Consider the following 26,672-nt stretch of genomic DNA (forward strand, 5'->3'; position numbering starts at 1 on the left):
CCACCTGATTGTTTTCTATTTGTGATATGCTGTGTCAGTTGGAACAATACTAAAGATAACTATCAAGCCTATCAGTTACAAAAAACTATGGTAAATTGAGATTCTTGGATATATGTAAATATACATAGCTAAATTAATTACATATAAGGTTACGTATATCTAATGGTAATAGCTGTAGATTTCACACCTGAGCCCGACAGACATTTTGTTGTAATGTATCCTTTGCTATTTTCATAGTTCATGTCATTAGCATGACTAGTACATGTATGTAATCCAGCATGTCTATTTAATTGCCCCTTAAACATATCTTGCAAGTTGTATGCGTGCGAGAGAATAGAATAGGGAAACACAGTGATGCAAAGATTTGTAGCATACCACTCACCCAACTAAGACTCCAGCCCTCAAAACTGAACAGCCCAAGCAAACCCCATGGAGCCTCAATCAAGTCAATCAACTTCAACCCACATAAATCCAGGTGTAGGCTCTTGCTCTTAGCTCTTGTGTAGACAAGGAAAACAAGGTGGCTGAACACAAAACTACAGGTACAGCTCACGACTATGTTTTTATAACTAATAACAAATTTAAAACAAAGACTTTGCTCCTGATGCCAACAGGACAAATCACGTTTAGAAACAGGTCAGCTGGCTGTGGTCAAATTCTAGGCTCCGCACTAGGTTTAAGCACAGGTCATGTTTTTAAACAAACTTTGCAGGTGCTAGTCTGAAGTCATGCAGAAGGCAGGCTAGAGATATGCCTTCTAGACCAGGGATTTTCAGCCTTTTTTAATATGTGTACCTTCAGCAGCACCTTTTTTAATAAGTGCAGAGTGCGGGGGGTGTCAAGCAGTCAGACAGAGCAGGGGCCTGCTCTCCTCCTGCCCCGGCCCTGCTCCTGAGGCAACGGCACAGGGTTTCATAGTTTCTAGAGTCGGAAGGGACCTGAACAGTTTGTCAAGTCCTGTCCTCGGCAGGAACAAGTGCTGGGATCATATTACCCCAGTTGTGGTGGCAGTGCTCCCTGGGACCTTTCAGAGTACCCCATGGGGGACATGTACCCCCAGCTGACAACCCGTTCTACACCAGTGGTTCTCAACCTTTTTTTGGTCCCAGGACCCATCTGTAAACACCAATGGCCCATCCTGACCCAGTGGCCCTCACTCCAGCACCACAGCACATGGGACAGGGGGGTGCACAAGGAGCCCCTTGCCATGTGCCATTCTGCAAAGGAAAAGCCTGTGTTTTCCCAAGTTTTTCTCCTTGAAAGAACCCACATTTAAAATTAAAAAAAAAAAAGTTCACTGGTCCGTTTTTAAAGTTTGTTAGTCTATTCTTGCGCCCCGCTTTTGGGTCGCGACATGCTGCTCTCGACTCAGCACAGGGGACACACAAACTTTTGCAAGCTGAGCTTAGGTGCTTCAGATTTGGCTAGTCCAGCGGTGCTCAACCTGTCAGCCCAGGGATGGGCCCGATCTGGGCCCCAGGGCCCCGACCCAATCCAGCCAGGGGCCTGCAGGGTGCTTTTTTTTTTTGCTCCTCCCTCCCCAAGCAAACCCAGGCCCTGTGAAGGAGCCGCCGCCGCCTCGGGGAGCCCTGCCCCGGCCTGCCCCGCTGGCAGGCCGCCCGGGCCCCCCCCCAGCCCGCTCGCGCACGGAGGCAGCCACAGGTGTCCCGGGGCGGAGGAGCCGGGGGTCGGGGACTCACTCTGTCTCCGCTATTTAAACCTCTTCCCGCCGCCTCACGCCTCACTCCCTCTCTCCTCCCCGCGGAACTTACTGGGCACCGGCCCCCTCCCCCCCTCCACCCGCACAGCCCCGCTCCGGCCAGCGACCGCAGCGACTCCACCCGCCCCCCTCCACGCGCCACGCTGAGCTCCCATTGGCTCCGCGCTGTGTTCATCAGCGAGCTCTGTCCAAGCATTGGTCAGTAGGCGTGTCACTCAAAGTGCACGCCCGCCCCCTCCTCCAGGCTCCCACCTCTGACCCGCCCTCCCACCACGGACACCTTGGGGGGTCATTAAAACGGTGGCCAGAAAAATTTACTTTTCGGGCCCGCCCCCTGAGGAGAGGGGCGGTTCTGATTGGCTCGGAGACCAGGCGCTGTTAAACGATTGGGTGGCGACGTGTCCGTCAAGTCAGCGAGGCCCGCCCGTGAGCGCGCGTTGATCTCTTTCATTTGCTAGGCAGTTGTGGCCCTTTCTCCTCCCTCCTCCAATCCGCTGCCCTTTGACAGTGGGCCACTTCCTCGACGGAAGGGGCTCGATGATTGGTGGAAGGTTCTCCCTTTCTACCAAGTGTTCTAGTGGAGCGTACCATGAAGCTGTTGGGGGGGGGGGGGGGCGGGAGCAGGCCGTGGTTCAGGCCGTCCCCCTTAGGGAGGAGAGGGGCGGGGCGAAAGGAAGTCTTTGCTGCCCATCATGCCCCGCGCGCGGTAGGTCGCTCCGCGCGGGCGGGGGGGAGGAGGCGGCGGGTGCCCAATCCAAGATGGCGGTGCAGGAATCAGCTGCTCAGCTCTCAATGACTTTGAAGGTGCAGGAGTATCCCACTCTCAAGGTGGGTGCCGGGCCTGGGCCGCCCTCAGGGGCTCCCAGCCCTGCATTGTGGCCCCCAGGTTGGTGAGGCAGGGGGGTCCCCACTCCCCACCCCAAATGTTGGGGCTGGTGCCAGGCAGGCTGGATGCTCCCCTCAGGGGTGGGCATCTGCATCCCCCGGGGGGCGGGGATGGGGTGCAGGCCCTTGAGCAGCAGCTGAGTCAGGAGGGAGAGATATGAGGGGCTGCTTGGGGGGAAAGGGGGCGTGAGGCTGTGATTTGGGGCTGGGCTGCGGGTGAGGAGCGATCTGCATGGCGTTGTTCAGAGATGGAGGGATTGGGGGGGTGGGGGATGGGGTGGAATATGGTTCCCCGGCTCCTGATTCTCCAAAGATGGAGATGAGCTGGAGGGGGTGAGGGGAGATGGATGAATCGAGGGGCTGGGGTTCAGGTAGCTACGTAGCTCGGGTGTTGCTGAGACACAAGGGTGTGACAGGGGGAGGGGCAGGGGGTGAAATGCCCTCTGAAGGGTGCGAAGAAGTGAATTGCGTATCTGGTCCCCGATGTCACCAGGAAAGTGAATGAAATTTGTTGAAGGTTGTTAGCGGTGACATTTGCTGAAACTGGGGATTGTCCCTGTTCTCCCCTGTGTCCCCATCCCATCCCCCCATGCAATGGGAGCATCATTTCGAATCTATTCTGTATGAATTCAATCCGTCTGTTCGCTGCTGTAAGGATTTGATCCTGCGCTGGTTAAGTGTGTGGGGGTGGGGGGAGCAGGAGGTAGGAGCTGGACTGTTTAAATAGGCCCCTTGCATCTGTAATGTCAGTGAATTTTCAAGTTTGGATTTTTTTAAGGCCTGAAAGGTGCTATGCAAAGTGCTGTGCAAAGTAAATTTGTGCTGATATCATGCTTTTATATGCAAAGTATCATGCGGTTCTGGTTTATTTGCCTTTGCAGGCTTCTGTCCATGTTCTCTCTGTCCATCTCTCTTGCTTTTCCTTTCCTCTTCCTCCACTGCCAGCCCTACCCCCTTCATTCCACCCTCATCCACCACCAGCCCTGCCCCCTTCATTGTGGAGTGCTTAAATTTGATGATGTCTGGCTTAAAATTTAAGATCTCTTAAAAAGACAGTCTAATTCATAGACAAAGAAGCCCATTTTAGAGCTGTTTTACTGACACATCCATATTGTGCTTAGGCAGTTTTTGCTTGCGTTCTTCAGTATTAACGTGGATCACTGTTTTATTTTGCTTTTTATATGTTATTTAAGGTGATTTTACCAAGTGTCACAAATTTTGAGGATGGACTGATTATAAGACAGTTTCAAGTATACTTTCATTCTTGAGGATTTTCTTGCAAAATATTTTGAGAAGAGAATGAAATCTTTCTTGTCACAGAATTATAAACAGTTTGAGAGAACCTTATATCAGTAGCGTTAACTGTTGTTAGTTTAGATAGCATGTGGAATGCTTACTGCTACTTATTATCTCCCCTACCCCAGAAACTTCCTTTCTGTTGTGTGGTACATTGCTTGCTTTTTCCTTTTCTTTCTGCTTTTTTTTTTTGGGGGGGGGGCGGGAGGATTATGTCTAATCAGAAAAAAAAACTGTAAAAATAGTTGTTTTATTTCACATGTTCCTTTAAGTTTTTTCTGAATGACATTTTGAAGTCTCAGCCATGTTTATGCTAAGATAAAATCTATCTGATGTTAGATGTAAAAAAGAGGAAAGGAAGAAAGAGATTGAGACCCAGGTCCACAAAGGTATTTAAGCACCTTAGTCCTGCTGAAATGATACAAATTATAATACAGTTACAGTTGTGAAATCAGTGGAAGTTAAATGCCTAAATACCTTTTGCAGATTTGGGCCTGAGTGTATTTTCATCTTCTGTCAGTTCTTAAGCCTCTAAAAGAACAGAGGCATAAAATGCAGGCATATCATTTTATGATGGCCGCTGGAGTGGCAGCTCAGAGATTTTGTTCCAGCTCTGTGGACACTGGCAATTTTCTCTGATGCAAGTGAAGTAGAAAGGAATGCAAAATTATATTTATATCCTTCCTGTTTCCTCCCTTTAGCTTGCTAATGCCAACGTCACTAGATAATAGTTGTGTAATAGCTCTACACTACAGTAGTTCCAGAGAGAAGGCCTTTCATGTGAAAAGTGCTTAAAACTGTTTAGGGAAATCCCTGTTCCATAGCTGAATTGTGGTTGCTTCTGGAGTGGAAGTGCATCAGGCATTCTACAAAGTATGCTTTTTCTTCAGGTGAAAGTAAAATGATCTATTTAGCTGAATCTACGGGAGAATTTGAGCATACAAAATGTGTAACAAATAAAATCGCTTTCCTGTTTTAAGGACATGTAGACTTTTTGTATCTGCCCTAGTAGTGATATGGGATCTCTAAAAATCCCCACTGGTAAATAATTATGCTTTTACATCTCAGCTGAAAATATAATACAGTAGAGCTTCAATTTTCTGAACCGTTCAGAAAATTGGACGTGTTGCCAGCCTACATGGTTTGTGGTGCAAGTGGCAGCAATGGTGACTAAAAGCAAGAGGAAAGAACTGTCTTAACAATTATGGAAAAACAATTGAAATAATCAGCAAATTTTAAAACATGGCAAATCTGTTACCAAATTTGCTTAGGAGTATGAAGCTGGAGCATATTCATCTAATTGCTTGGGTAATGAAGTGCATATTAATTTTTTTTTTTAAATGAACCAGTTTTGGTCCTCATTTAATTCAGATCATTGAAACTGCATTGTGTATGGAAACCTCACATAAGCATTTAAAAAAAGAACATGGTGGTAACATTCTTGACATGTTTAGTAATGTGTTATCAATAAACTAAGTTATGTCAAAAGACTAGATAATTCAGCTGTTTATTTGGAAATATAATTAGCCCTTGAACAGAATTACTATGACACAAAAGAGGGATGACTACCTATCGAAATATTTTTACCTGGACTTGTGACTAATGACAGGAGGAAACTTTGAGCTGTAGCTGTAATAACTGCCAACTGCAGCAGCTATACTTTGTTAGAAAAGGAGGCAATAGCAATGTTAGACATTGATTTCTGAAGGCCACTCTTCAACATCTGGTGTAGAGAAGTACTGGAGCTAGACCTAGTGCAGTGTTTGTTCTTGGGTGAAATGTATCAAACTTGTATAAGCTGTTACAGAGTACAGGAGCTCCAAAACTGGACAGGCAGGGGAAAATGCACACATGTACTAGTATCTGTTATCTTGATCCCACATTCAAGCCAGCTTTCCTTCTTACGGAAACAGAGAAGGGCACATGAGACTGCTTTTGAGAAGTATCATGTGCTATACTAAGGAATATACCATATTTACTCAAACCCATCACAAGGCTTTTCCACCCCCCCATTAAACGTGGGGGGTGGGTCTTGTCTTGGGTTTGAGTACAAGGCAGAGGGGCAAGCTGTTACTGCAGCTCCAACCCTAGCCCTAACTCAGGCTTGAGGCTGGGGTCAGGTTTGCAGCTGCAGCTGTTTTCCCCCTGCCACTTGCTTCCCCAGTCACTTGCCCCTAGTTGCAGCTGTGGCCCTACTCTGGCCTTGGGCACAGAGAACACGGTGACTGGCCCCTGCCTGGCTAGACACTAGCAGCAGCAGCTCCAGCAGCCCCGTGATAGGGGCACAGGCACTAGGGGAAGGACAGGGGACAAGGATCAGGCTTCCTGTCCTCCCTTTGCCACCTGATCGCCTGCCACTTCTTGCTACAGCAGTGGGGTTGCAGGGAGGGGTGTAAATTTAAGACAACTGTCTGATAATTAAATTCTGGACATGGGAAATCATAGCGCATCTGTAACTTTTTCCATATATAGAATTAAATATTGGGGGGCATCTTAAATTTGAGACCCTCTTGGATTCAGGTAGATATGGTTTTTAATTGTCACCCTTTTTCCTCTTCCAGGTTCCTTGGCACCACTTTTGTTTTCAAATCATACATTTTCTACTAGGCTATGTATATTTGTACACAGTCCAGCCCATTAGGGTTTCTATAATAAAATTATAATAGTGAAACCTTTGATTTATTAAAACTATTGGAAGTTGTTTCAAAGCTCAGGGATGAAAAATAATTAAGTGAATTTATCAAATTCTTGTAACTCTACCCTTGCCTAGTACATGAATACATAGCACTTCACAGCTTCAGTGCCAGGAGCCACACTATTTAAAACTTATCTGGACTTATTTCCCTGCATTCCCTAAGCAGTTCTTGCTTCCTCCATATACGTACGTACCTTAGACTCTTCACAATCCTTTGCTGTAGCAGTTCTTTTGTTAATCAACGTGATGCCTTTTCATTTGAATCTGTATGTCTGAGTGAAGAACTATTTTTGGCAACCATGTATTTGCACGCCCTGCAAGCACAACCAGTTGGTTGTTATAAACCAAGTTTGTCTAACATGTGGCTCACCAAGCCATTTTCTCTGGCCCGAGGTCCCTCGCTCGGGACAGGTGAGGAGTCCTGGCTCCTGCTCTGCACGCTACGGCAGTGGGGCAGGAGCGAGGCAAGGTGGGCAGGACTGGCCCGCAGGCCCCAGCCGGCAGCAAGGGGAGTAGAGCTGCTTACCCCCATGGGGCCAGGCTCATCACATGAGCCAGGTCTCCCTGCCGCTGCCACAAGGGCTGTGCAACGCGGGGCTGCCCCAGCCGCGCCTGACTGGACGAGCTAGGCAGCGCCTACAACTTCTCTGGCTCCACTCCTGGCCCCCAGCACGTGGCTGGGGGAGCTGCAGCATGGCCCGTGCCCTGCCCGCGTGAGTGGTGGACGGAGGCACCGGGTAAGGCCCAGCATGGAGCTGGGGGTGCCTTGGGGCCGGGCCAGGGCTGCGAGGCACGCGGTTGCCGGAGCCGGGCTAGGCGGGAGGCAGGGGGAGCCTGGCCCGGAGGCGCTCTGCGCAGGGAGCAGCGCAGTGCTACCTGGCTCCCAGCTGCAGAAGGGTCGCGCAGTGCCAGTGTCAGTATGTGGGGCAGCGGCTGCGGTGCCTGCTGCCATTGCCGGATTAGAGCCGGGGGGAAGAGCACAGCGCTGCACAGCCCAGGCAGGACCTGCCACTGCCTCCTCTGGCGGCTTCGCCTCAGCCTGGGGCAGGAGCTGGCTGCTGCAGTTGGGGCCGGGGGCCCTTGGACCACCACACTCCTGCCCTGCCCTGCCCCGCGCCACCAGCTGCTTCCAGTCCTGGCTGCTCCTTGCAGCCATGAGGCCAAAAGCGCTATGTGCTGCTGAAAGGCCTGGGCAGCTAGGCTCCAGCTAACAGCCCCCAGCCCCGGAGCCTGCCAGCTGCCATTGATCAACGGCCACCTGAGCCAGGCTTGTATCCAGGAAGAGAAAACTAAACCCCTCCAGCTGCCCCCAAGCAGACAGCTCTGCCTACACAGGGCCGTGGGCTGCCCTGTACCAACTCGGCTGCCTTGCAGCTTCACCCCTGGCCCAGAGCCACCAAACACTGTGGGTGGAGGCCATCTCTCTCCCAGCCTGTACGGACATGGCCAAGGGGGCACAGGGGCCCAAAAACTAAAAAATAAAAATTTAGTACAAGGTTGCACTAGGGAGGAGTCAGCTGGAGGAGGCTAGAGAACAATGCAGGCAAGCCAGGGGCATCCCTGACCTTTTGCCTCCCCCTCCAAGGCAGTGTCCACAGCCACCAGGGCAGCAGAACGGGTACCCTTCTGTCTCAGATGCCTTGTGTGGTATGGGCAAGAGGTCTTAGCCACTTCCACCTTTAAAAAATAATAATAGGATACAAAACTCTGAGGAACTCAGGCCAAGGCAGCCAGAAGGGGGTTGTATGGCCTGCTGAGCCCTTGATTCCCACCTGTTTCTTTCCAAGCAGTGAGTGTCTGGGAGGATGGGTTTGGGCAAATGTGGCTGGGGCACCAAGCAGCACCCAAGGTCTGGCCCATTTCTCTTCAAAGCTGCCAGGCCAACAAGGGAGGAATGCCAAAATAGCTTGCTGCTGTAACCTAAGTGTTTATTTTAGTCAAGTGTTTGGTATTATTTCATTGTCGCTTTTATATTGTTTTTATTTTGGATTTTAAACCACATTTCATTGTCACTTCCTGCAACTTCATTGGTAGCAAGGGTCACGTGACATCACTTCCTGATGTGATACCACTTCCTGTGAGGTCTTTGAATATGGCTCGCGAGCCCACTGGGTGATAAAAAGTTTGTGATCTGGCCCCACATTCAAAAAGGTTAGACACCCCTCTAATAAACTTAAGAAACTGTCTCTATTCTATGCATGGAATATCTTAGCTTATGGCCTGGAAATGTGCTACATAGAATTATGCACTAGACATTAAGGTAGCTTATTTCACAATTTGTCATGCCTTCTTCCTTGAATTAAATATGGGGGATACTGGGATACCTAATGTTATACTGTTTCTAGATCGATTTAAGTGCCCAAGTGGGAGAACTGCTGTATAACATCACTGTTTGATTCATTTTATTAACTTCGTTAAACAAAATACAGGTAGGTACTCCTCACTGAATGCCGCCCCAGTTAATGTTGTTTCGCTGTTACATCACTGATCTGTTAGAGCGCACGCTCATTTAAAGTCACGCAATGTTCGGTTATAACATTGTTTGGTTCCCGCCTGCTAGTAGGTAACTATTGTAACATCATTGGATACTCTTAACATCGTTTTACCTAGTCACATTTTTCAAGAACGTAACTATGACATTATGCGAGGAGTAGCTGTACTGTAGCATGTGGATAAATATTTAAGTTGTACTGTTACTACTTATGACATGCAGCTGAGAGCCGTGATTTAACTGGGTTCTCTTTCCCCTATGTAGTCCATCTGTTTAGTAAAACTTTGGTTCTTTGCATTTCCGAATACTAGGGTCCATCACTGATCTCTTGTGATCACTATTTTATAGTTAGGGGCTGCCACTTGAACTGTGATGGAGTTGTACACGTTTTATAGGAACCCAAGATACAACAGATAGAAAGGGAACAGATATCTAGATAGATTGGGGTGCACAGGTCGTGCATTAGGTCTCTGAAGTTTAGGCCAGTGGTTGTCAACCTAATTACATTCAAGGTGCACCTCAGAAAATGCCGGCTTTTAACTTTCACTTGATTTTTTTTTTTTTTTAAATCAAGGGAAAAAAATACAGTAATTTTTTTTTTATTGCAAACAACTCAAAGATGACAGTGGGTAAAACATTTTTTTAACAATATAAATTCTTCTTTGAAATCCATTGGGTTTACTTTGTGAATTGTATTTGAGCACCTAATAGTACTAACGTTGCATGGCATGCATACCATGCTACCCCTGAAAACATCTTACAGAACCCCAGGGTGTCGCATGACCCCGATTGAGAATACTGACTTAGGCATTCTACTTCACTTATCGTGTGGGACCTGCTTTAGTACAAATTTTGTACTGTAATACTTTTGTTAAAAGAAGGAAAAAGCTTTAAAAGCATCTATTAGAATGTTTTGTTTTTGATTAGTGGCAGTTGTCACTTGCATTACACTTGCTCACAAGCCTCGGCAACACTCCTAAAGTATGGTGCTAAACGGACTCTAGGATGGATGCAAGTTGGCTCTATGGAAAGATGCAGGAGTATACTATAACAGGACCATGGTCTACTAATACATTTGTGAATTTTAGTAAATGAGGAATTAGGGATGCACCCATAGATATTTTTGGGGCCGATACCGATATTTAAGGAGGCATATTAGTCAATACCAATCCAATTTCTGATACAGCTGCCTCCAGCTGGTAAACACGGTATGGTGGGAGGGAAGGGGCAATTCAAGCCCCCCCCCCCCCCCCCCCGGGCGCACGGTGAGGGAGGGGGCAGGTGCCCAGTTGGGGCAGGGGAAGGGGGGCCAGAGCTGAGGCTTGTTGTGGGGGAGGTGGCTCCTGCTGCTGCTTGCACCCCAGGAGGGCACTGGGGGGGTGGTGTGCTTCCTGGATCTGTAGGGGCAGGCTGCAGCCGCGGCTGCATGGGGCTCTTCTTGGCAGGGGCTGGGCTTGGAGCAGGCACCAGCGGCACTAGGAGAATGCTACATCCACCCCAGATTTCACCACCACCAGGCACCCAGTGCAGCCCCGGCTCAAGACCCCAAATTTACCCATGTGCCGGGAAGAGTTGGGGCTGCACCAGGCAGCAGTGGCAGTGCTGGGAGCAAAACAGTGGCAAAATTTGGGGTGTATGCAACATCCTCCCCATGCCTCTGGCACCCACTCCAAGTTCAGTCCCTGGCAAGAAGGGCCTCGTGCAGCCCTGGTCATAGCCCACCCTGCCCCATGCAGATCTGGGGGCACGTGCATCCTCCCCCCCACCCTCCCGGGGTGCAAGCAGCAGCAGCAGCCACCCCTGCACCTGCCCTGCCCGAGCAGCACCTGCCCCTGCCCCCCTCCCTTGCCACCACCTGATCTGCCCCCCTACACCTCTTCCCTCCCTGCTCCCCTTCTACCACAAGGGACTGACTAGCTGAAGGCAACTCTCCACACTGCTGGCTCTGCTCCTCACTGCCTGAGTGCTGCACTGTGGCTGTGCACAGCACAGGCGTTTATTGGCCATATTATTGGCCTCATGGGGTCAATATCTGATGCAACAAATTTTCTTTATATCGGTACCAGTCCAATATTGGACCAGTGTATCGGCGCAACTCTGTGAGGAACTTGCACAGAACTTCACAGGTCACACGGTAGATTACTAAAATTTGTGTAACTATTTGGAAAAAATGAATATTGTTAGGATTATCTCTAGTTTAATTAGTCTTATTGAATGGGTGGTATGTGTGTGCAAGTGAGCATGAATTGAACTGAAGAGCATGAAGAGAAAATTCTAGGGTAATAGATGAAGTTCTGCAAAAAAGTAGAACAATATTCCAAGCAATATTGAAAATGAGTAATTATCATAGAAAATGAGGGTTGGAAAGGACCTCAGGAGATCACTTAGTCCAACCCACTGCTCAAAGCAGGACCCACTATTTTCCAGTCTGTTTTTCCCTCGTGCATAAAACAGAAATATTCACTGGTAGAAACAAACTTTAAAAGAAATACCAACAGCATGACTTGACTTCAAAGGGAAAGACTGTTTCTTCAGTAAAAAAGAACTTGCCTTTCTTTAGCTATATTTTTATCCTAATGAAGAACTGACTAAACTGTTCCATATTGGGTTTTTTTGTTGTTGTTACTTTTATACAACCATCATCCGTTAATATTATCCTTATGCTCTATCTTTAAGAACTTTACTTTTTTAATTTAATGTTATTATAAAGTGAAATTGTCATTTTATTGTTCTAAAACAGCCATGTTTGTTACTAAGGGAAATTTTATATTTGGTTTTCCACGATATATATTTTTTCAGTTAAAATGCAAGCCAAATGTTTCTAAACTTTCATAACACAGATTTTAAAAAAAAGTCTTGCACTTGCAACTAAACAGAGACTTTCAACAAACAACTTTTTATTTTATAGTAAGACTTTTAGTCCATTCTTTTAGTTCTTGAACTTTGGCTTCTAATTCTTGGCATGAACACCTGCACAAAATTGAGCTTAAATCCAGCCCCTGTTCCTAGGCCTCACTCTCAGTATTTGTCTCCTCCCTTCTGCTTTCTCTCTTGTGTTTTGGTTCCCTTACTGCACCCTTTCCTGCTATTTTTTTTTTTTTTTTGCATTTTAGTTAAGCCAGCTCAAACTGCAGGAAAAATATATTATTGCTGCAAGAGGCTGTAGTGGGTTATTATATAGATCCCTATAGAAGATTGATCAGAGAGCTGGAGGTCTAGAAACCTGTGTTCTGTTATTGGCTTTGCAAATCAGTTTGTAAATTACACTCTCATTAAACTCCTCCATGATGCAAGGATGTTACTTCCAGGACAACTGAAATTCTTGTTGAGATTCACAGATGAACAACTACTGTACACAAGTGTTATGTATCGCATTACTCCTATATATAGAAATGCTCTACCTGTTGCTTGCTTTAGAAAGACTTGAAGACTTCAGATTCTCTAACTTGCTTCATTTTTCAGGTAGAATCCTGTGTACCACTTGTTTAGTCACTTAAAAGTAATATAACATTTGGACCTTTCATATGAAGGATATGACTTGCATTTCACACGTGTGTGCTGTGGGTGGACTAACTTCCACTTCAGTCTTTTTATTATTACTATTAAAGTTACTAATAAACTATTTGGGGGAGATGCTCTTCTGGCTCCCTGCGGCACTACTTTTCTTCTGAATGCTTGGACTTTTTTTTTTTTTTTAGCATGTCATTATTGCTACCTCTCATTTCCTTTTTTTCCTTCTTTGACTCTGTCTTGGGGAGGAGAATAGGTGGTACGTATGCTGTGTGTTTAAGTTAACTTAGGTTGAATTAACTGTTTGTAAAGGCAAGAGGGCCCAATCTGTTAATACATTAACTTGTATGTGGTGCTTTTCACATGTTTGAAAACATGATTGAAAATAAACTCCCATTTTTTTTTACCCATTAAACCAGGCCCTTAGATGCAACATTTAAGTTTTAGCTCTCCCACTCAACATTAGGCTGGTTTATGGAACTTCTTCCCCCCACATACACCCACAAATGTCCAGTTCAGTTCATTCATAATGTTGTTAGTAATTCAGTTTTTGATTGTTTAGTATTGCCGTGACGGGCCCAAATCAGAATTCGGGCCTTTTGTCCTATAAAAACAAGAAGGTCTGATTCCTGCTTCAGAGATATTAAGATGTAATTGAGCCTTTGTACATTAATTCGTAAATATAATTACTGGATAGGCTATGCAGTCTAATCGTCTGTAATCTATATCTTGTAAAAGAATGGAATGAAAACGCAATATTTGTTTCTGCCAGTCTGGTTTTATGTTTCCCGTCAAATGTTTAAAAACGCATGCAATACATTTTGTATGCATTTATCTGTTCTATGTACAGCTATTTCTGTGCACAAAAATCTTGCATGTTTAGAAGTTTGTTTTGTTTTGTTTTTGTCAGTAGTAACTGTATTAATGTTAAGAAAAGGACATTGATGTAAATCCCAGGAGTTGTAATGATTTAAAATTTCTGTATTTAATGCTGGACTTACCCAACTTATACTGTTTTTCTGTGTAGGACATCATGTATGCACATATACACTGTGGCAACCATTTTAACAAAAACTCCCTTCTGACGCTTTAATCTGGTTTGGCACTGCCATGTAAGAAGTTGTAGACTCAATAACTTTATTGCCAAACATGGAATTTTGCTAACAAGGTGGCAAAATTTTTCAATGTCCTCTTACATTTGTACTGTTGTAATTTAACAGCGACTCTTCACTTGACTGTCTTTGAAGTAAAGCCAAAACTCAATACACAAATGGCAGCTAGATGGCACTGAAAAGTTAAATTAACAGGAAAAGTCTGGTATGTCTGGTAGCTGGAGCAGAGCTGCATTCTTTGACAGAAGGGAGGACCCATTCTATGTGGTGTTATACCTGCTTACAATTGTATGGAGCACAATTGTCCAGTGATCTCCTAGCAAGTAAAATAATTTCATATGTAGGGAAGTAAAGGCAGAATAGAGCTTTGTGTAGTCTAAAGTTGGGCAGGGTAGAAATGCATCTTATAGACCAGTGGTGCTCACGCTTGTTGGCCAGTGAGCCAGATAGGCAGTGCCCAAGCTATCCATGGGCTGCATCCAGCTAAGACCTCGATCTGGCATGGGGCAGTCATGACAGGGCTCCATCTGGCCATGTGGAGGAGTGTGTATCTTGACTCCAACCTGTGCATAGAGGAGGGAGTGCAGCCTGACCCCCAACCATATTTATTGCCACCACTCCCTTGCTGACAAATTTTGTGATCCATGGGAAGCCCTGTAGGCTGGATTCCTTTGGCTCCTTGTGCCACAGTTGGCCTGTGAGCCAGAGTTTGAATTCCCTGTTATAGACCAACTGTTGGAGATGCATAAGCTTTTGTGAACAAGAACTTATGTAATCAGATTCCTGACTTTCAGACTGTAACGGTTAATTATCTGTCTTTGCTCATGGACAGCACCATGCTTGGCCAAATGAAGTGGGCTGCCAAGATGGTATCTGATGAAGTGAGCTTTTGCTCATGAAAGCTTACTGATCTCTAATTCAGTTAGTCTGTAAAGTGCATTTGTACCCTGTCTTCTAAATGCAAAATAGTATGTTGAGAAGGAGAGTACCTGTTCTGGGATTTTCTTTTCCAGTGCCTGTCTCTAGCCTATTTACTCCCATTTCCTCACTGGTCCTTGTGTAATAGAGTGAATTAACCTGAGTTTATCCTTGTTTCCAATTTTATTCTCAGTCCTCTGGGCTTGCTTCTGCAGCTGTAGAATTAGTGTCAGGTGGGAAAGGAAGAGCCAGCACCATATTGTATGACTAGCCAGCTCACTGAATTGAGTATCTTGAGTATTTTTAAACCTCAGCTTTCTTCAAATGTTTTGTTTCTGACCATATAGATTGGTTATGCCCTATTCACATGCAACCTGGAATTCAAAGGAAGCAAGTACAGCCTGTAACTTGTAACTAGAACTGGTTTTTCTTTTTGGTCACCATGTCCTTGATTCAATAAAGTGTAAAGTTTGAGGCCAGTGCTTCAAGTCCTGAAATCAAGTGAATTTCAGGTTGCCTTGAAGAGAGAGTTTCTAGTCCATATGTTTGCTAAGAAGCTTACCTAGAGTGTACTCTAGACTATCAGAAACCAGAAGGCAACTAAAGCCTAAAATGTATTATGTACAAAAGAACTCAAGTTTATTGAGTGCTTGGTGAAAGGATTATGCTGGGAGAGGCTTCTGTAGAGTCATGGTACAAGTACATTTTAAAAACAAATCATTAGGTTTACTAAATTTGTTTTGGATTTGGCAAGATGTACATGTAAAATAGCTCTATGATGTGGTCTAGTGAAGGCCAGATGCAGCTGATGTGCAGCATATTTCAGGAAAGGTTTAGGAGTAGGTGTCTTCCCCAAAGGGCATAAAGCACTTGCACTGTCCTAAGCTAGCTGTACAACCTACTGGGTGCATTAACTTCACTGGTTTAGGAGCCTTCAGGGGCTTATTCTGTAGCTGGTGTGCGAAGGAGCACTGGCCATATTTTCCCTCCCCCTAGCATTGGTGTGAGTGATTGTATCTTCTACCACAACCCACCTCTCTCCAGAGTTATATTTTTGCATTCTCTGCAGCTGAATCTGCTGAGAATGGAGAGAACCACATAAGCTGTTTGACCTATACATTTTTTTTCTTTTCCTTTCCAAATCCAATACAGTCTCTCCAATCAAGTGGCTTAATTCACATTTACCTGCACCATTTATGCAGTTGTCATAGTGAACTGCCTCCCTTACATCTCTGCTACCATACTGGATTTATCCTTTTGCTCACTATGCTTACTTCAAACCAGCTTTGTAGTGCAAAATGGTCCTTCCTTTACATAGCCTTTTGGTTAGCCAGCTGGTTTAGTTATTGGGTAAACAATAGTTTTACAATTATCATTTTCTGTTTGACCTCTTATCAGCAGAGATGGCTTAGGAAAACACCCCCCCCCCCCGACTACAAGGAGCACACCAGATAAGTTTAGTTGCTACATCACTGGGCTGCTCAATAGAACTATATTTTCCAAAGTGCTACAATCCCTTGGTTTTATCAAATTTTTCATTGATTTACTATATTAAAAAAAAAAAAAAAAGAATTAAAATGACTACCATACTTGGTGACTCCTACACTGTCTAGGTGCCAGGCTTTATTTTGACTGTAATGTCTAAAGACCTCTTTGAAAAAGTAAGCTGGTTTGAGGAACCTGACTTCATCTAAAAAATGCACTATATAATGAATGACAGACCCAAGAACTTGCCCCCAAATTCTTCTACCTTTTGGACCCCAGCTGAAAGTGATCTCCCACTAGGGGAGTTGAGATTTTTGGCGTGCAGGCAGATAAAGGATCAAGTCCTTTTATTAGCAAAGTTTATTCAAAGCTTTATCTGGAAGAGTTTTCTAAACAGTGTAGGTAGATGATTCTCTTGAAGGTATTGTTTCAGTGTGCAGTCTGCAGGCAAAGGGAGGCAGTTGGCCCCTGAATAATAGTCCTGATATTCAGAATTACCACTCTTGCAACAAACAGCTAGCATGCAGTCAAATGCAGAGATAATTTTGGTACAGAATATCCTTGAATTAGTTGATCCTTGAGGTTCCTTCCAACCCTGCAATTCTCTGATACTTCACAGTTGAGAAATTGAAACTAAAGCGTCCCCCATCCCTCCCAGTCCCCCCACTTTAACGAAATTTCTGGGAGAGTAGCCTTGTTGTTAGATGATAAAGAGGAGCAAATGGCTAAAACTAAATGGATATGGGTTTTTTTCTTTAATACATACTGAGAAAAATAACGTGACATGTAAACTCTTCCTCTGGTGTATGTTCACAGACCAATCTTTCCTTGCTTCTGTCCATCACATGAAGCACATTCAGTAGTTTTTTTATAATATTTGTAATATGCTTGTATCTAGCATTGCCAATTGTGAGATTAGGGGTCCCAGGATTATAGACATGGCCCTTGTGTCAAAAACCTTCCATACTCAATAAACAAAGCGTGAGAGAGGAACTTTTATTGTCATTGTATAGATGGCGAAACTACGTGTAGAGAGGTGAAAGCCATGGTTTTTATCTTGACTACTGAATTTGGATAGAGAGAGGTTGTTAGCCATGTTAGCTGAAAGGCAAAGTACAGATGCACCTTTTATAGACCAACTAAACCAGATATGCATAAGCTTTTATAAACTTGAGCTCACTTCATCAGATGTTGGGGAGCAGTCTATGAAATACAAGGAGTGTTTTAAGTACAAAACCCAGAGGAGCAAGGGTCTCAAAAGCTAATCCAGGTAATGGGATAAAAATTCATAGTCCTGGTTTAGATCATGCTTGCCACCAGTGAGTCTGTGGTTGACTTCTTGTTCTACAATTTTGCATTCAAGGTGGGGTTTTTTGTTTTTGTTTTTTTTAAGTTCTGTTGTTTAAGGACAGCTACCCTGAGGTCAGGGGTGGGATATCAAGGGAAGTTAGTGTTCTGCCACAAGCTTGTGTGTCGTCCTGGAACTGATGTCAGATCCATGTTTGTTCATTCTTACAGGAAGGGATTGCCCCATCTGTGCAATGTAGACAGCAGACAGGCACTGTAAACAGGTGATGGTGTACATGAAGTTGGTAGAGGTGCAGATGACTGAATCTTGGAAGCTGCAATCTGTGTTACTTGGTCCAGCAGTTATGTGGTTTGTAGTGATGAGGGGCTGAGTATGAGGGCAACTGTAGTGTATAAAAACAAGTGAAACACCTTTAACATTAACAACAAGGTGAAGCAGGGGTGTGTCTTAGCCTCCATACTTTTTAACATTTACTTTTCATTCTTAGTTGTTCATGCATTCAAGGACAGCATTGATGATATTTATGTTTGAACCCAGCTAAATGGAGGCTTGTTCAAAATCACAAGGTTTAGAGAAAACCAAGGTAAAAGAAGTGGTTCTGAGAGACTTCCTGTTTGCAGATGTGGCAGGTTTTCTGAGTCATGTAAAAGCTTCACGATGGCAGTTAGTCTCAAGAAGACCGTGATCATGTACCAAGGGTGGAAGAACCAATATATGACATTGTTCTGGAGGTTAATGTCTTCGTGTCGTTGACAGTTTTTGCTATTTGGGTTCTATGATCAGTGGGAATCTTGACCATCAGACTGAACTGACTAACAGAATTGGAAAAGCAGCTAAGAATTTCAGGTTATAGAAACATGTCTGAAATAACAGCAAACTATCAGCTAAGGTGAAGATACGAATCTGTGAGATGTTTGTATCGTCATCCCTGCTTTATGGTTCAGAAACGTGGACAACATATGCTAGGTACATCCAAGAGACAGAACAGCTTCCACATAAGATATCTGCATAAGATCCTGAAAATAAAATGGAAAAACAGAATATCAAACACTGTGATATAGTGGGGCATTCAGGACTGACACTTAGAAACCACTATCAAGAAGAAGAGGTTGTGATGGATCAACCATGTCAGGAGAATGAGAGGAGACAGTGTCCCCAAGAAGATTTTGTATAGTGAGATTTGGGACAGCTCTAGAAAGTGAGGTTGCCCTCGCTGGCAGTTCCGTGGTGCGTGCAAAGTCATTCAACATCAATGTAAAAAGCCAGGAGGATCATGCAGAATCCCATCCGATCTGGAAGGAACATCCGGCACTGGGTGCAGGTCAATGTGAATTGGCTTTGATCCAGAGGATAGAAGCAAAGTGAGAAAGAGTCCAGGTTTAAAGAATGTTTTTTTTCTAACTCAAAAAAACATATGGATCTGTGAAACTTTTGTAACAAGCTGTGTGGCTCTTGAGTTGGGCTTGTCAGCTACAAATAGATTCATTAGGCCTCTGACTGTGCACTATGATCCAGAGGATCAACGGTTGCTTACTGATGAGGGGGCACAGCTTGCATCTGGGTCTGTTGCATGGCCTGGTGCTTCAGTGAAAATAGGAGTTAAGTAGCCTGTTGCTTGAGAGATGGTGTTTGAGTGAATTTGGGTGTCAGATTTGACACAGATTTGGGAGGTCTGATTTTTCAGATGATGGATCTTCAGTACCTATAAGGTGTCTTAAGGTGCTCAGCCAAACCAGAAGTCACATAAATTAAGGTTGTCAGAAGTGACTAACCAGGATTACACAGAGTCTTGAGCAGAGCTGGAAATAGAAGCCTGATCTGAAATGCAGACCCGGACCTTAACTACATTCTTCTAATTTTTTATTCTTTCCTTTTAACTCCAGGGATTGTCTGCTCTGAATACTTGAGCTGTGCTGGCTACTAGTGATTGGCTAGACTGCATGGTGTGCAGATTCACTTCAGTGATTGGTTGCATACAAGAGCAGTTTGCAAATGTGAAATTAAAATTCTGTTTCTAGCACATGCCTGCTAGTAATGAATATTTGCAGAAGCTAAACACAATGGATGCAAGAAGCTGAAGAGAATTTTCTTGATGAATATTAATGGAAGCATTTTGCAGTATACTATAAAAAATATAGCTCCAAAGGGCCTAATTCCATAACTTGATGCCAGATAGCACTCAAAGAATTTTCTTTCCCTGCTAAAAAAAACATGAGAAATAAAATGATCTTGGAGCTGTTAAGTTGGTCCCAAAAAAGGGGGGAGGGATTGGAAAAGATGAGCATTTTCTGATGTGGGAGAAAAAGAAAACCTGCTACATTGATGGTGAAACTGTCAATGGAGGATCAGGTGAGGGCTGATGAAAAGATGGATGTTGGGGGACAGAAATATTTAACCCATCTAAGGCTTGAGCAACTAATTTTTTTTCTGTCCTTTAACTAAAAAAGAAAAGGACCATTTTCCCCCTCTCCCCTGTTAAAAACTTGTCAACTTCTCAGTTTTGAGAGGTCAGTGAAGATGGTACAGCTGCAGTAGGCGCTTCTATATAACGAAGCTTTATTTGTGTCTCTTGTGGTTGGTTGGTTTTCCTTATATATTTCTGAGGAGAGAAGGCCTTGGATATTTCATCTACAATATCTCAGTGTTGCAACCCTACTATAGGTGGAAAAGAGCAACCAATTTGCCATTTTGAAGTTTGGCATATGATTTATTTACTTTTCCCATCCCCCGCCCTCTGTTCTGGTGGTACATAGCACCACATCCCAAGCTTGGACTGGTATTTCCTGGGGTTGTCCTCTTAGACCATTGTAAAGACTGCCAGGTTTATATCACGCTTCAGCTAGCATCTGTTACAAGAGTGTACTTTTGAGCCCAGAGAATTGGGGAATAAGAGTCTGAAAGTGTTGTTTTGTACATGAGGGTCCTGGAAGGAAGTTGAATGGAGGAGTACTTTATAGATTCATAGATTGTCAGGTCAGAAGGGACCTCAGAAGATCATTGGGTCCAGCCCCCTGCACCAAGCAGGAAAGACAGCTTGGGGCAAGGTGACCCCAGCAAGATGACTAGCAAGGTAACTTTAGTTGATTAGAAATGCCATGCTGGAAAGGATTTGACTCATATGCAGGGTGCGACCCACTGATTTATTGTGGGGAGAAGGCTTCACTTTTCTTTTTCTTTTCATAAAAAATAATATAAAATCTATTTGCTAATTATTTTCCTGTTGATTGAAGACACAATTCAGCTAGCATGAACGTGGTAAAAATCAGCTCTTAAGAACTTTTTATCTTGAAACAATACATAAATAATTACATAGGGAACTAGACAGGGATGTTTTTAGATCTGAAGTTCTTGTTGCTGTGGTGACTGCTGGAGCTGTGAGGTCATACAACCTAACGTATGAATTACTTGCTATGAGCCCTCTGTGATGCAGGCAAACTGGTGGACACGGTCTAAAATTTACTGTAAGTTACTTTTAGCTCCTCTTATACCCTGTGCAACTGTGGGGATAGATTACTCCCAAATTAAATGTCACCAAAATTAACTGTTTCAAAAATTTTTAAACCTGACCGTGACGTAAAAAAAAATCTATATCTATATCTGTATCTATCAATCAATGGCCCAACCGACTCTCCCCAGTACAGCAGTACTCTAAGTGTTGCTGAGAGGTAGGGCATCCGTCTCTAGCTGTAGCCTACGTATTATGTTAGATTTATTGATTTTTTGTTTTGTTTTGTTTTTTTTAAGAGAATGGTCTGAACACTGTTTTGTATAAGAAGCACACTATATATACATTACAATATGCAGCTGTTTTAGGTCTTGATTACCCTAGGAAATGTCATCTACTTAGTATTGGAACAGGAGACGTCCAAGGCAAGTTGAGAATGAATTAAAGAAGTCCAGAGGACAGCAAGTCTAGCCTCATGTACCAACAACAGCTTTGCTAGATTGGAGTTCTTATATGCTACAGGCAGAAAGTAAGACTGGCTGCACCTTAGGGCATTTGTACACATGCACGCACCACAGCAGCAAGCACTTTGAAAAGCACCTGGCACTGCAGCACGTGCAGTTGTGTAAGTGGTGAAATGCTGTCAGCCTTGGGAAAATGGCGGCAATGTACTTTTGAACTAAAACACATTGGAGGCGCTTTAGTTCAAAAGCACAATGATGCACATTTCACCACTTATACAACTGCGTGCAACGTAGCAAAGTGTGCGTTTGCTGCGACGCACCGCAGCTCTGGTGTAGAGACTAGCTGGTCCAGACAAGCATGAGCTTTTGTAAGCAGGAAACTATTTCATCAAATACCAAGTTGTTGCCTATGAAAGCTGATACCTTTTTTGAATCATTTTGTCTGTGATGTGCCACCCTGCCCTACCTTCTGCCTGTGTTCAGTTTAACCCAAGTAATCCTTTCCTGATGTAGTACAGTAATTCAGATACAGTCAATACTTATAAATATCAGCATGTTGGGGCCATGGTAGTATGTTGCTCCCACATGGCTATGGCGCTCAGTATGTCATTTGAATGTATGGTATAGGAAAAGTTCCCAGGAGGACACTTGTTAAAGAGAGGTAGTTGTTCTTATCCCACGTTGCTACAAACGATAGACTCGTTTGCAGCAACATATGATAAGAACAGCTACCTTTGTATTAATATAGGAAATCCTTTAATAGAAGGAAGTTGCTAGAGCGATTCTTCACTTTAGAGTCTGCTCAGAGATTTCTTAGGCATTAAGACTATGTTGTTTGTGACTTTGACTCTTTTGAGTGGCCATATAGAACTATTGTGTATGACCTGAAGATAGCTAACAAAAGCCAGTCTAAGCAAACAAGTGAAACTTCTTAAAGAACATACCTTCTATTTTGGCAAAGCCTTTTATTTGTGGATAATTGAGAATGTGGGTTGGTTTTTCTTTTCATTTTTCTTTTTGCAATATACTTCCCTTCTTTTTCCCTCTACTCCATTACTGTAGGATTTAAGCTCTAAACTTGTTGGGGTCAAAGTAGAAGAGTGAAATTGATGTGAAAAAAGAATCTATCGTGGATCACATTGTCCTGTTTGCTATAGCATAATTTTGAGTGGAAATTGCCTAGTTGTCCCAATGAGAAAGCTTAAAAGTCTTGGTTATTAGAGCTAAAAGGCAGCTTGCTAAGCTAGAAATATTAAAGTCTCTATCAGTGGGTTAATACTAACTTCTCCATTTTTAAATATATGAACAGTGAGACTCATTTTAACCTTTTTTTATTTTTTTTTTTAAGGTACCGTACGAAACACTGAATAAACGATTTCGAGCTGCACAGAAAAACATTGATCGAGAGACTAGCCACGTTACTATGGTTGTTGCAGAGCTGGAGAAGACATTGAGCAGTTGTCCTGCTGTGGATTCAGTTGTTAGTCTCCTTGATGGAGTAGTTGAAAAGCTCAGTGTTCTGAAAAGAAAGGTAACTGTTATTTCTACTCTTATCTATCACATAATGATTTCTCATTTTAAAAGATTACCTCTGTCGCTGTGCTGCATTGCCTGCCTTTGTGTTTTTGTGTTTTGAGGTATAAGCACTAATGATGCTAGAGAGCCTTTAAGGCTATCTTGCAAAGCAAATATGAAAAAGCAACGTGACTTGCTTTTCAGTGTCTTTTTAAAATGTCCAAGATTTAGTATTGCATATAAATGACTCTATGAAGTAGAATGAATATATACATACTGGAGCCCAAAGACTTGTAGCTAAGAAAACTGTTTCATCACTTCTTTGTCTCGTGAAGAGGTACCTGCATCAGGTTACCAATTACATTGTATTAACTGACCATCTTGGGAGGAAGAGGCCCAGTTGAAATTTGAGTATAGAATCTGAACTGCCATCTAAGTGAACATGGTGGGACAATATGAGAGATCAACAAGATGTCACATCTTTCTTTTGCAAATAGATCCATTCACTTTCTAAAGTTCACTGTTGGATATATAACATGCTATAGCCCAATCCTCAGGGCAAGTTTGGTGGGTTTGGGTAAGACTCTTAAGCATTCTACACTTCTCTGGGCAAGCTACTTCCTAATGTGAAAGCACTATGGATGCATCTGCATAGTATTTTTACTAGCTAATGAGCACTTTTTAGCAAGTGCCACTTAGTCAGTCCTACGCTAATGATTTCACCTGCCGCACTGTGCAGCTATAGCTACACTGCTTTCAGTTTATGAAGAAGTCTACCTAGAACAGTGCAGTGTAATTAAGGGGCAATTCTTGGAGTAGATGTGGTGTGTTTGATGGTTAGATGCTATCTTTGGCTTTTATCCATGGAATGAAGAATATTTCTTTTAATTCTGGGTCACATTACTAAGGTTCCTGTGAGGCACTGAAGAGTCATTATAATAGTTGCAAAAAGACAGCACTATCCTTGCCTAAAATATTAGAAAAAGGGATTTAGCACTATTTCTGCTTCAATATACATGTTTTATTTTGATTACAATTTTACTAGGAACTCTGATTTCAAGAGAAATTTTATGCAGGAATCTGCAATGTCTTCAAAAAGATTTAGGCTGCTTGTACACATCACAGGGGCTTAGTCCCCTAAATTGAAATAGTGTGTTTTTAATTTCTACAATTAAGTACCAACTGTTTCAATGTTAGGGGCTTCCGTCACTGTAACAGCCCAATACTTTTTTTTCTTTCTTTTTGTGGAACCTACCCACGTCTCCTGCTGCCAGGGGGCAAGCTGCCCGTAGGCCAAGTGATCCCTGAGCTGTGGGGGGCCCTGATCTTTCCCTCTGTGATGAGAGCAACCCCAGGGCTGCCTTGGGCTGCTAGCGGGCGGGTGCTGCCCAGGGGTTTCTGCCACCATAGAGGAAAGGTCCAGGGCCCCCAGCAGCTTGCCCCCATCCACAGGAGAGGTGGCCAGGCTCCATAGAAAACAAAACAAATGCACAAAAAAATCAGGCCCCTCGCTGCTCTTCTGTGCCTCTCAGCAGAGCCTGCTCTGCGAGCTGCTGTCAGGCCATGCAGCCCCTGAGCTGCAAGGGGGTGGGGATGGGGGGGAGGAGTTCACCTTCCTTCTGTGTTGGCAGCATCCCCTGGGGCTACCCAGGCAGGGTGCTAGCTGCACAGGTGCTTCCCCAGCTCACAGGCAGCACCTGCCAGATTCATCTCTTCCCCAGATCTGTGCAGGAAGCTGTACCTGGCAGGCTTCCAGTGCATAGGCTTGACAGAAGAGTTGGATCCAGTGGGTGTTGCTCGTGATCTGGGGCAGCACCTGGGCAGCTAGCACCCTGCCTAGGCTGCCCTAGGCAGCACCACCATCATGGAGGAAAGGACCACCTCCTTCCCCCCTCTTGCAGCTCAGGGCCTGCATGGCCTGGTGGCAGCTCATACAAGCAGACTTCTCTGAGAGAGAGGAGGGGAAAAAAATGGCAAGGGGCCTGGTCTCCCCCCCCCGCCCCCAGTGGAGTCTGCCCACATCTCCTGCAGTCAGGACAAACTGTCAGCAGGGGGCCCCAGACCTTCCCTCCATGGCGGTGGCACCCTCCAGGGCCACCTAGGTGGGCAGCAAGCAAGTGGATGCTGCCCCAGCTCACAGGCGGCACTCAACCCAATCCAATTGTTTCCTGAGTCCAAGTTGGGGCAGCACCCGCCTGCTGCCCACCCTCCCAGGCAGCCCCAAGGGGTGCCGCTGCCATGGAAGGAAGGAAGGAAGGAAGCAGCTTGGGGGGCTGCTCAGCCCACTGGCAGCTCTCCCCCTTGCCACAGGAGACATGGGCAGGCTCCACGGGGGGAAGGATTGGACCCCTTGCCACTTCTGCCTTCAGCCCGCCTCTCCCACGGCAAAGGGGCAAGCTTTCAAAGGCTGCAATGTTACAAATAGCTATGTTACAAACTAAACTACATGCAGATGTGGTTTAGTTTGCAATGTAGCAAAATCATTTAAATTGTAAAAACCCCTGCATGTGTACAGCACGTGTATAAGCACCCATAAAGGCCAGGTAAGTCTAGTACCTCATGTTGCAGAGCCACATCGTGACCACCAAACCCATCTATATACGTGGGGCAGTAAGTGGGCTAGAGTATCAGTCTGAGGAATAGCAAAGGCTATAGTTGAGCCCCATCATTCTGCCAGAGCTTCTATCATCGGAGGTACTGGAGGTCTTCCATTTAAAAACAGTAGAGGCTGCTGGTAGGGCTTCATTCACAATCTCACCTTCACTATAAGCTTGTAGGAAATAGCTCACATCTTACTTTGAAGACCTTTTACAATGGCGAGCCCTTTTCTTCTTCCTTCCTTTTTGGGAAGGGGAATGTAGTGATGGTCGTGAAGTGGACGGTTAAGTTTGTTTTGTTGTTGTTGTTTTTTCTGCCTCAAATATTGCTAAGTACAGTGATGATTAATGCAGTTGCAAAGCCTATCTGTAAGAGCTTCAAGAGTATGTGTTCCCATCTCTTTTTAGTTTTTGCATAAAATCATAACAAAAATGCATTTAAATAAGTAAGTATTGGAACATTATTATTTTGGAGGTGACACAATTCAAATCGATTTTAAAACGCGCGTGAATTTGGGACTAAAAGATGTATCCCAAGAGTAATCCTGGACTTAGAGCAACTGTCTTTGTTATATTCAGTCTGTCATGATTGCAAGGTACCTCAAAGACTTTCAGTTCTTTGTACAGGTAATTAATATGAAGTTAATACTTAGAATGCCACGCTGGCCAGATCATGGACAGACTGTTATGAGATACCACCTCATCAATAACGCTTTTCCCCAGGAAACTTATGAGAGTCATATTTCAGCTTTCAGGGCATCAATTCACGATCCCTTTCTAGACAAATATCTCCCAGGAGCTATCTGGCCCTGGAATATAAATCAAGTAGCGTAGATCATTCTTCTAAAGAAGAGGGAGAAAACATGGTTAGTAAGGTTTGTTGCTTTCCTTACATGGGGAGGGAGAGGTATTTCCAGCACCATGATGATAATGGTATAAAAGTGTAGGCAGAATAGAATTTGTATAATTTAATTCGCAGTCTGAGGCTTAATAGTTTTACTGGCTTCAAATAGAGTATTTCCGTGTTGGAACTTCAATTGCTTTACATGCTGTAAAATTGGTACTTGATGCTGAAGACTTTCTTCCCTGGCCTAGCTCATTTTGGTAACCCGAAATGTTAGCTCAGGGAGGGTGTCACTATATGCAGCTGGTCAAATGAGACTACTTCAAACCTCAGATGTCAGTTAAGGGCTGCAGAATGTATTGTAGCATGTTATCTTGAACCAAGAT

The 26,672-nt window shown here is 44.3% G+C and overlaps 2 protein-coding genes across 4 annotated transcripts in view; one reads left to right on the plus strand and one right to left on the minus strand.

The window, feature by feature from the left end:
* CTBP1 (C-terminal binding protein 1) overlaps nucleotides 1-1,782 on the minus strand; it is a 434,814-nt gene extending 433,032 nt beyond the window's left edge. The window contains exon 1 of the mRNA XM_090035363.1: nucleotides 1,701-1,782. The gene's annotated coding sequence lies outside the window, so the exon portion shown is untranslated. The remainder of the gene's footprint in view (nucleotides 1-1,700) is intronic.
* A 557-nt stretch (nucleotides 1,783-2,339) lies between these two features.
* Nucleotides 2,340-26,672, plus strand: part of MAEA (macrophage erythroblast attacher, E3 ubiquitin ligase) — a 92,722-nt gene continuing 68,389 nt past the window's right edge. For 2 of the 3 annotated variants that reach the window (XM_090035379.1, XM_090035380.1), the window contains exons 1-2: nucleotides 2,415-2,548; nucleotides 22,679-22,861. In XM_090035379.1, coding sequence (XP_089891505.1) covers nucleotides 2,480-2,548; nucleotides 22,679-22,861 — 252 coding nt within the window. In that variant the 5' untranslated portion in view covers nucleotides 2,415-2,479. Of the gene's footprint in view, nucleotides 2,549-22,678; nucleotides 22,862-26,672 lie in introns of all 3 variants that reach the window. The other variant, XM_090035381.1, reaches the window with a different exon arrangement.

This window comes from Crocodylus siamensis, chromosome 2, assembly GCF_052110815.1.
Source record: "Crocodylus siamensis isolate JL-2025a chromosome 2, ASM5211081v1, whole genome shotgun sequence".
NCBI classification, from domain to species: Eukaryota; Metazoa; Chordata; order Crocodylia; family Crocodylidae; genus Crocodylus; species Crocodylus siamensis.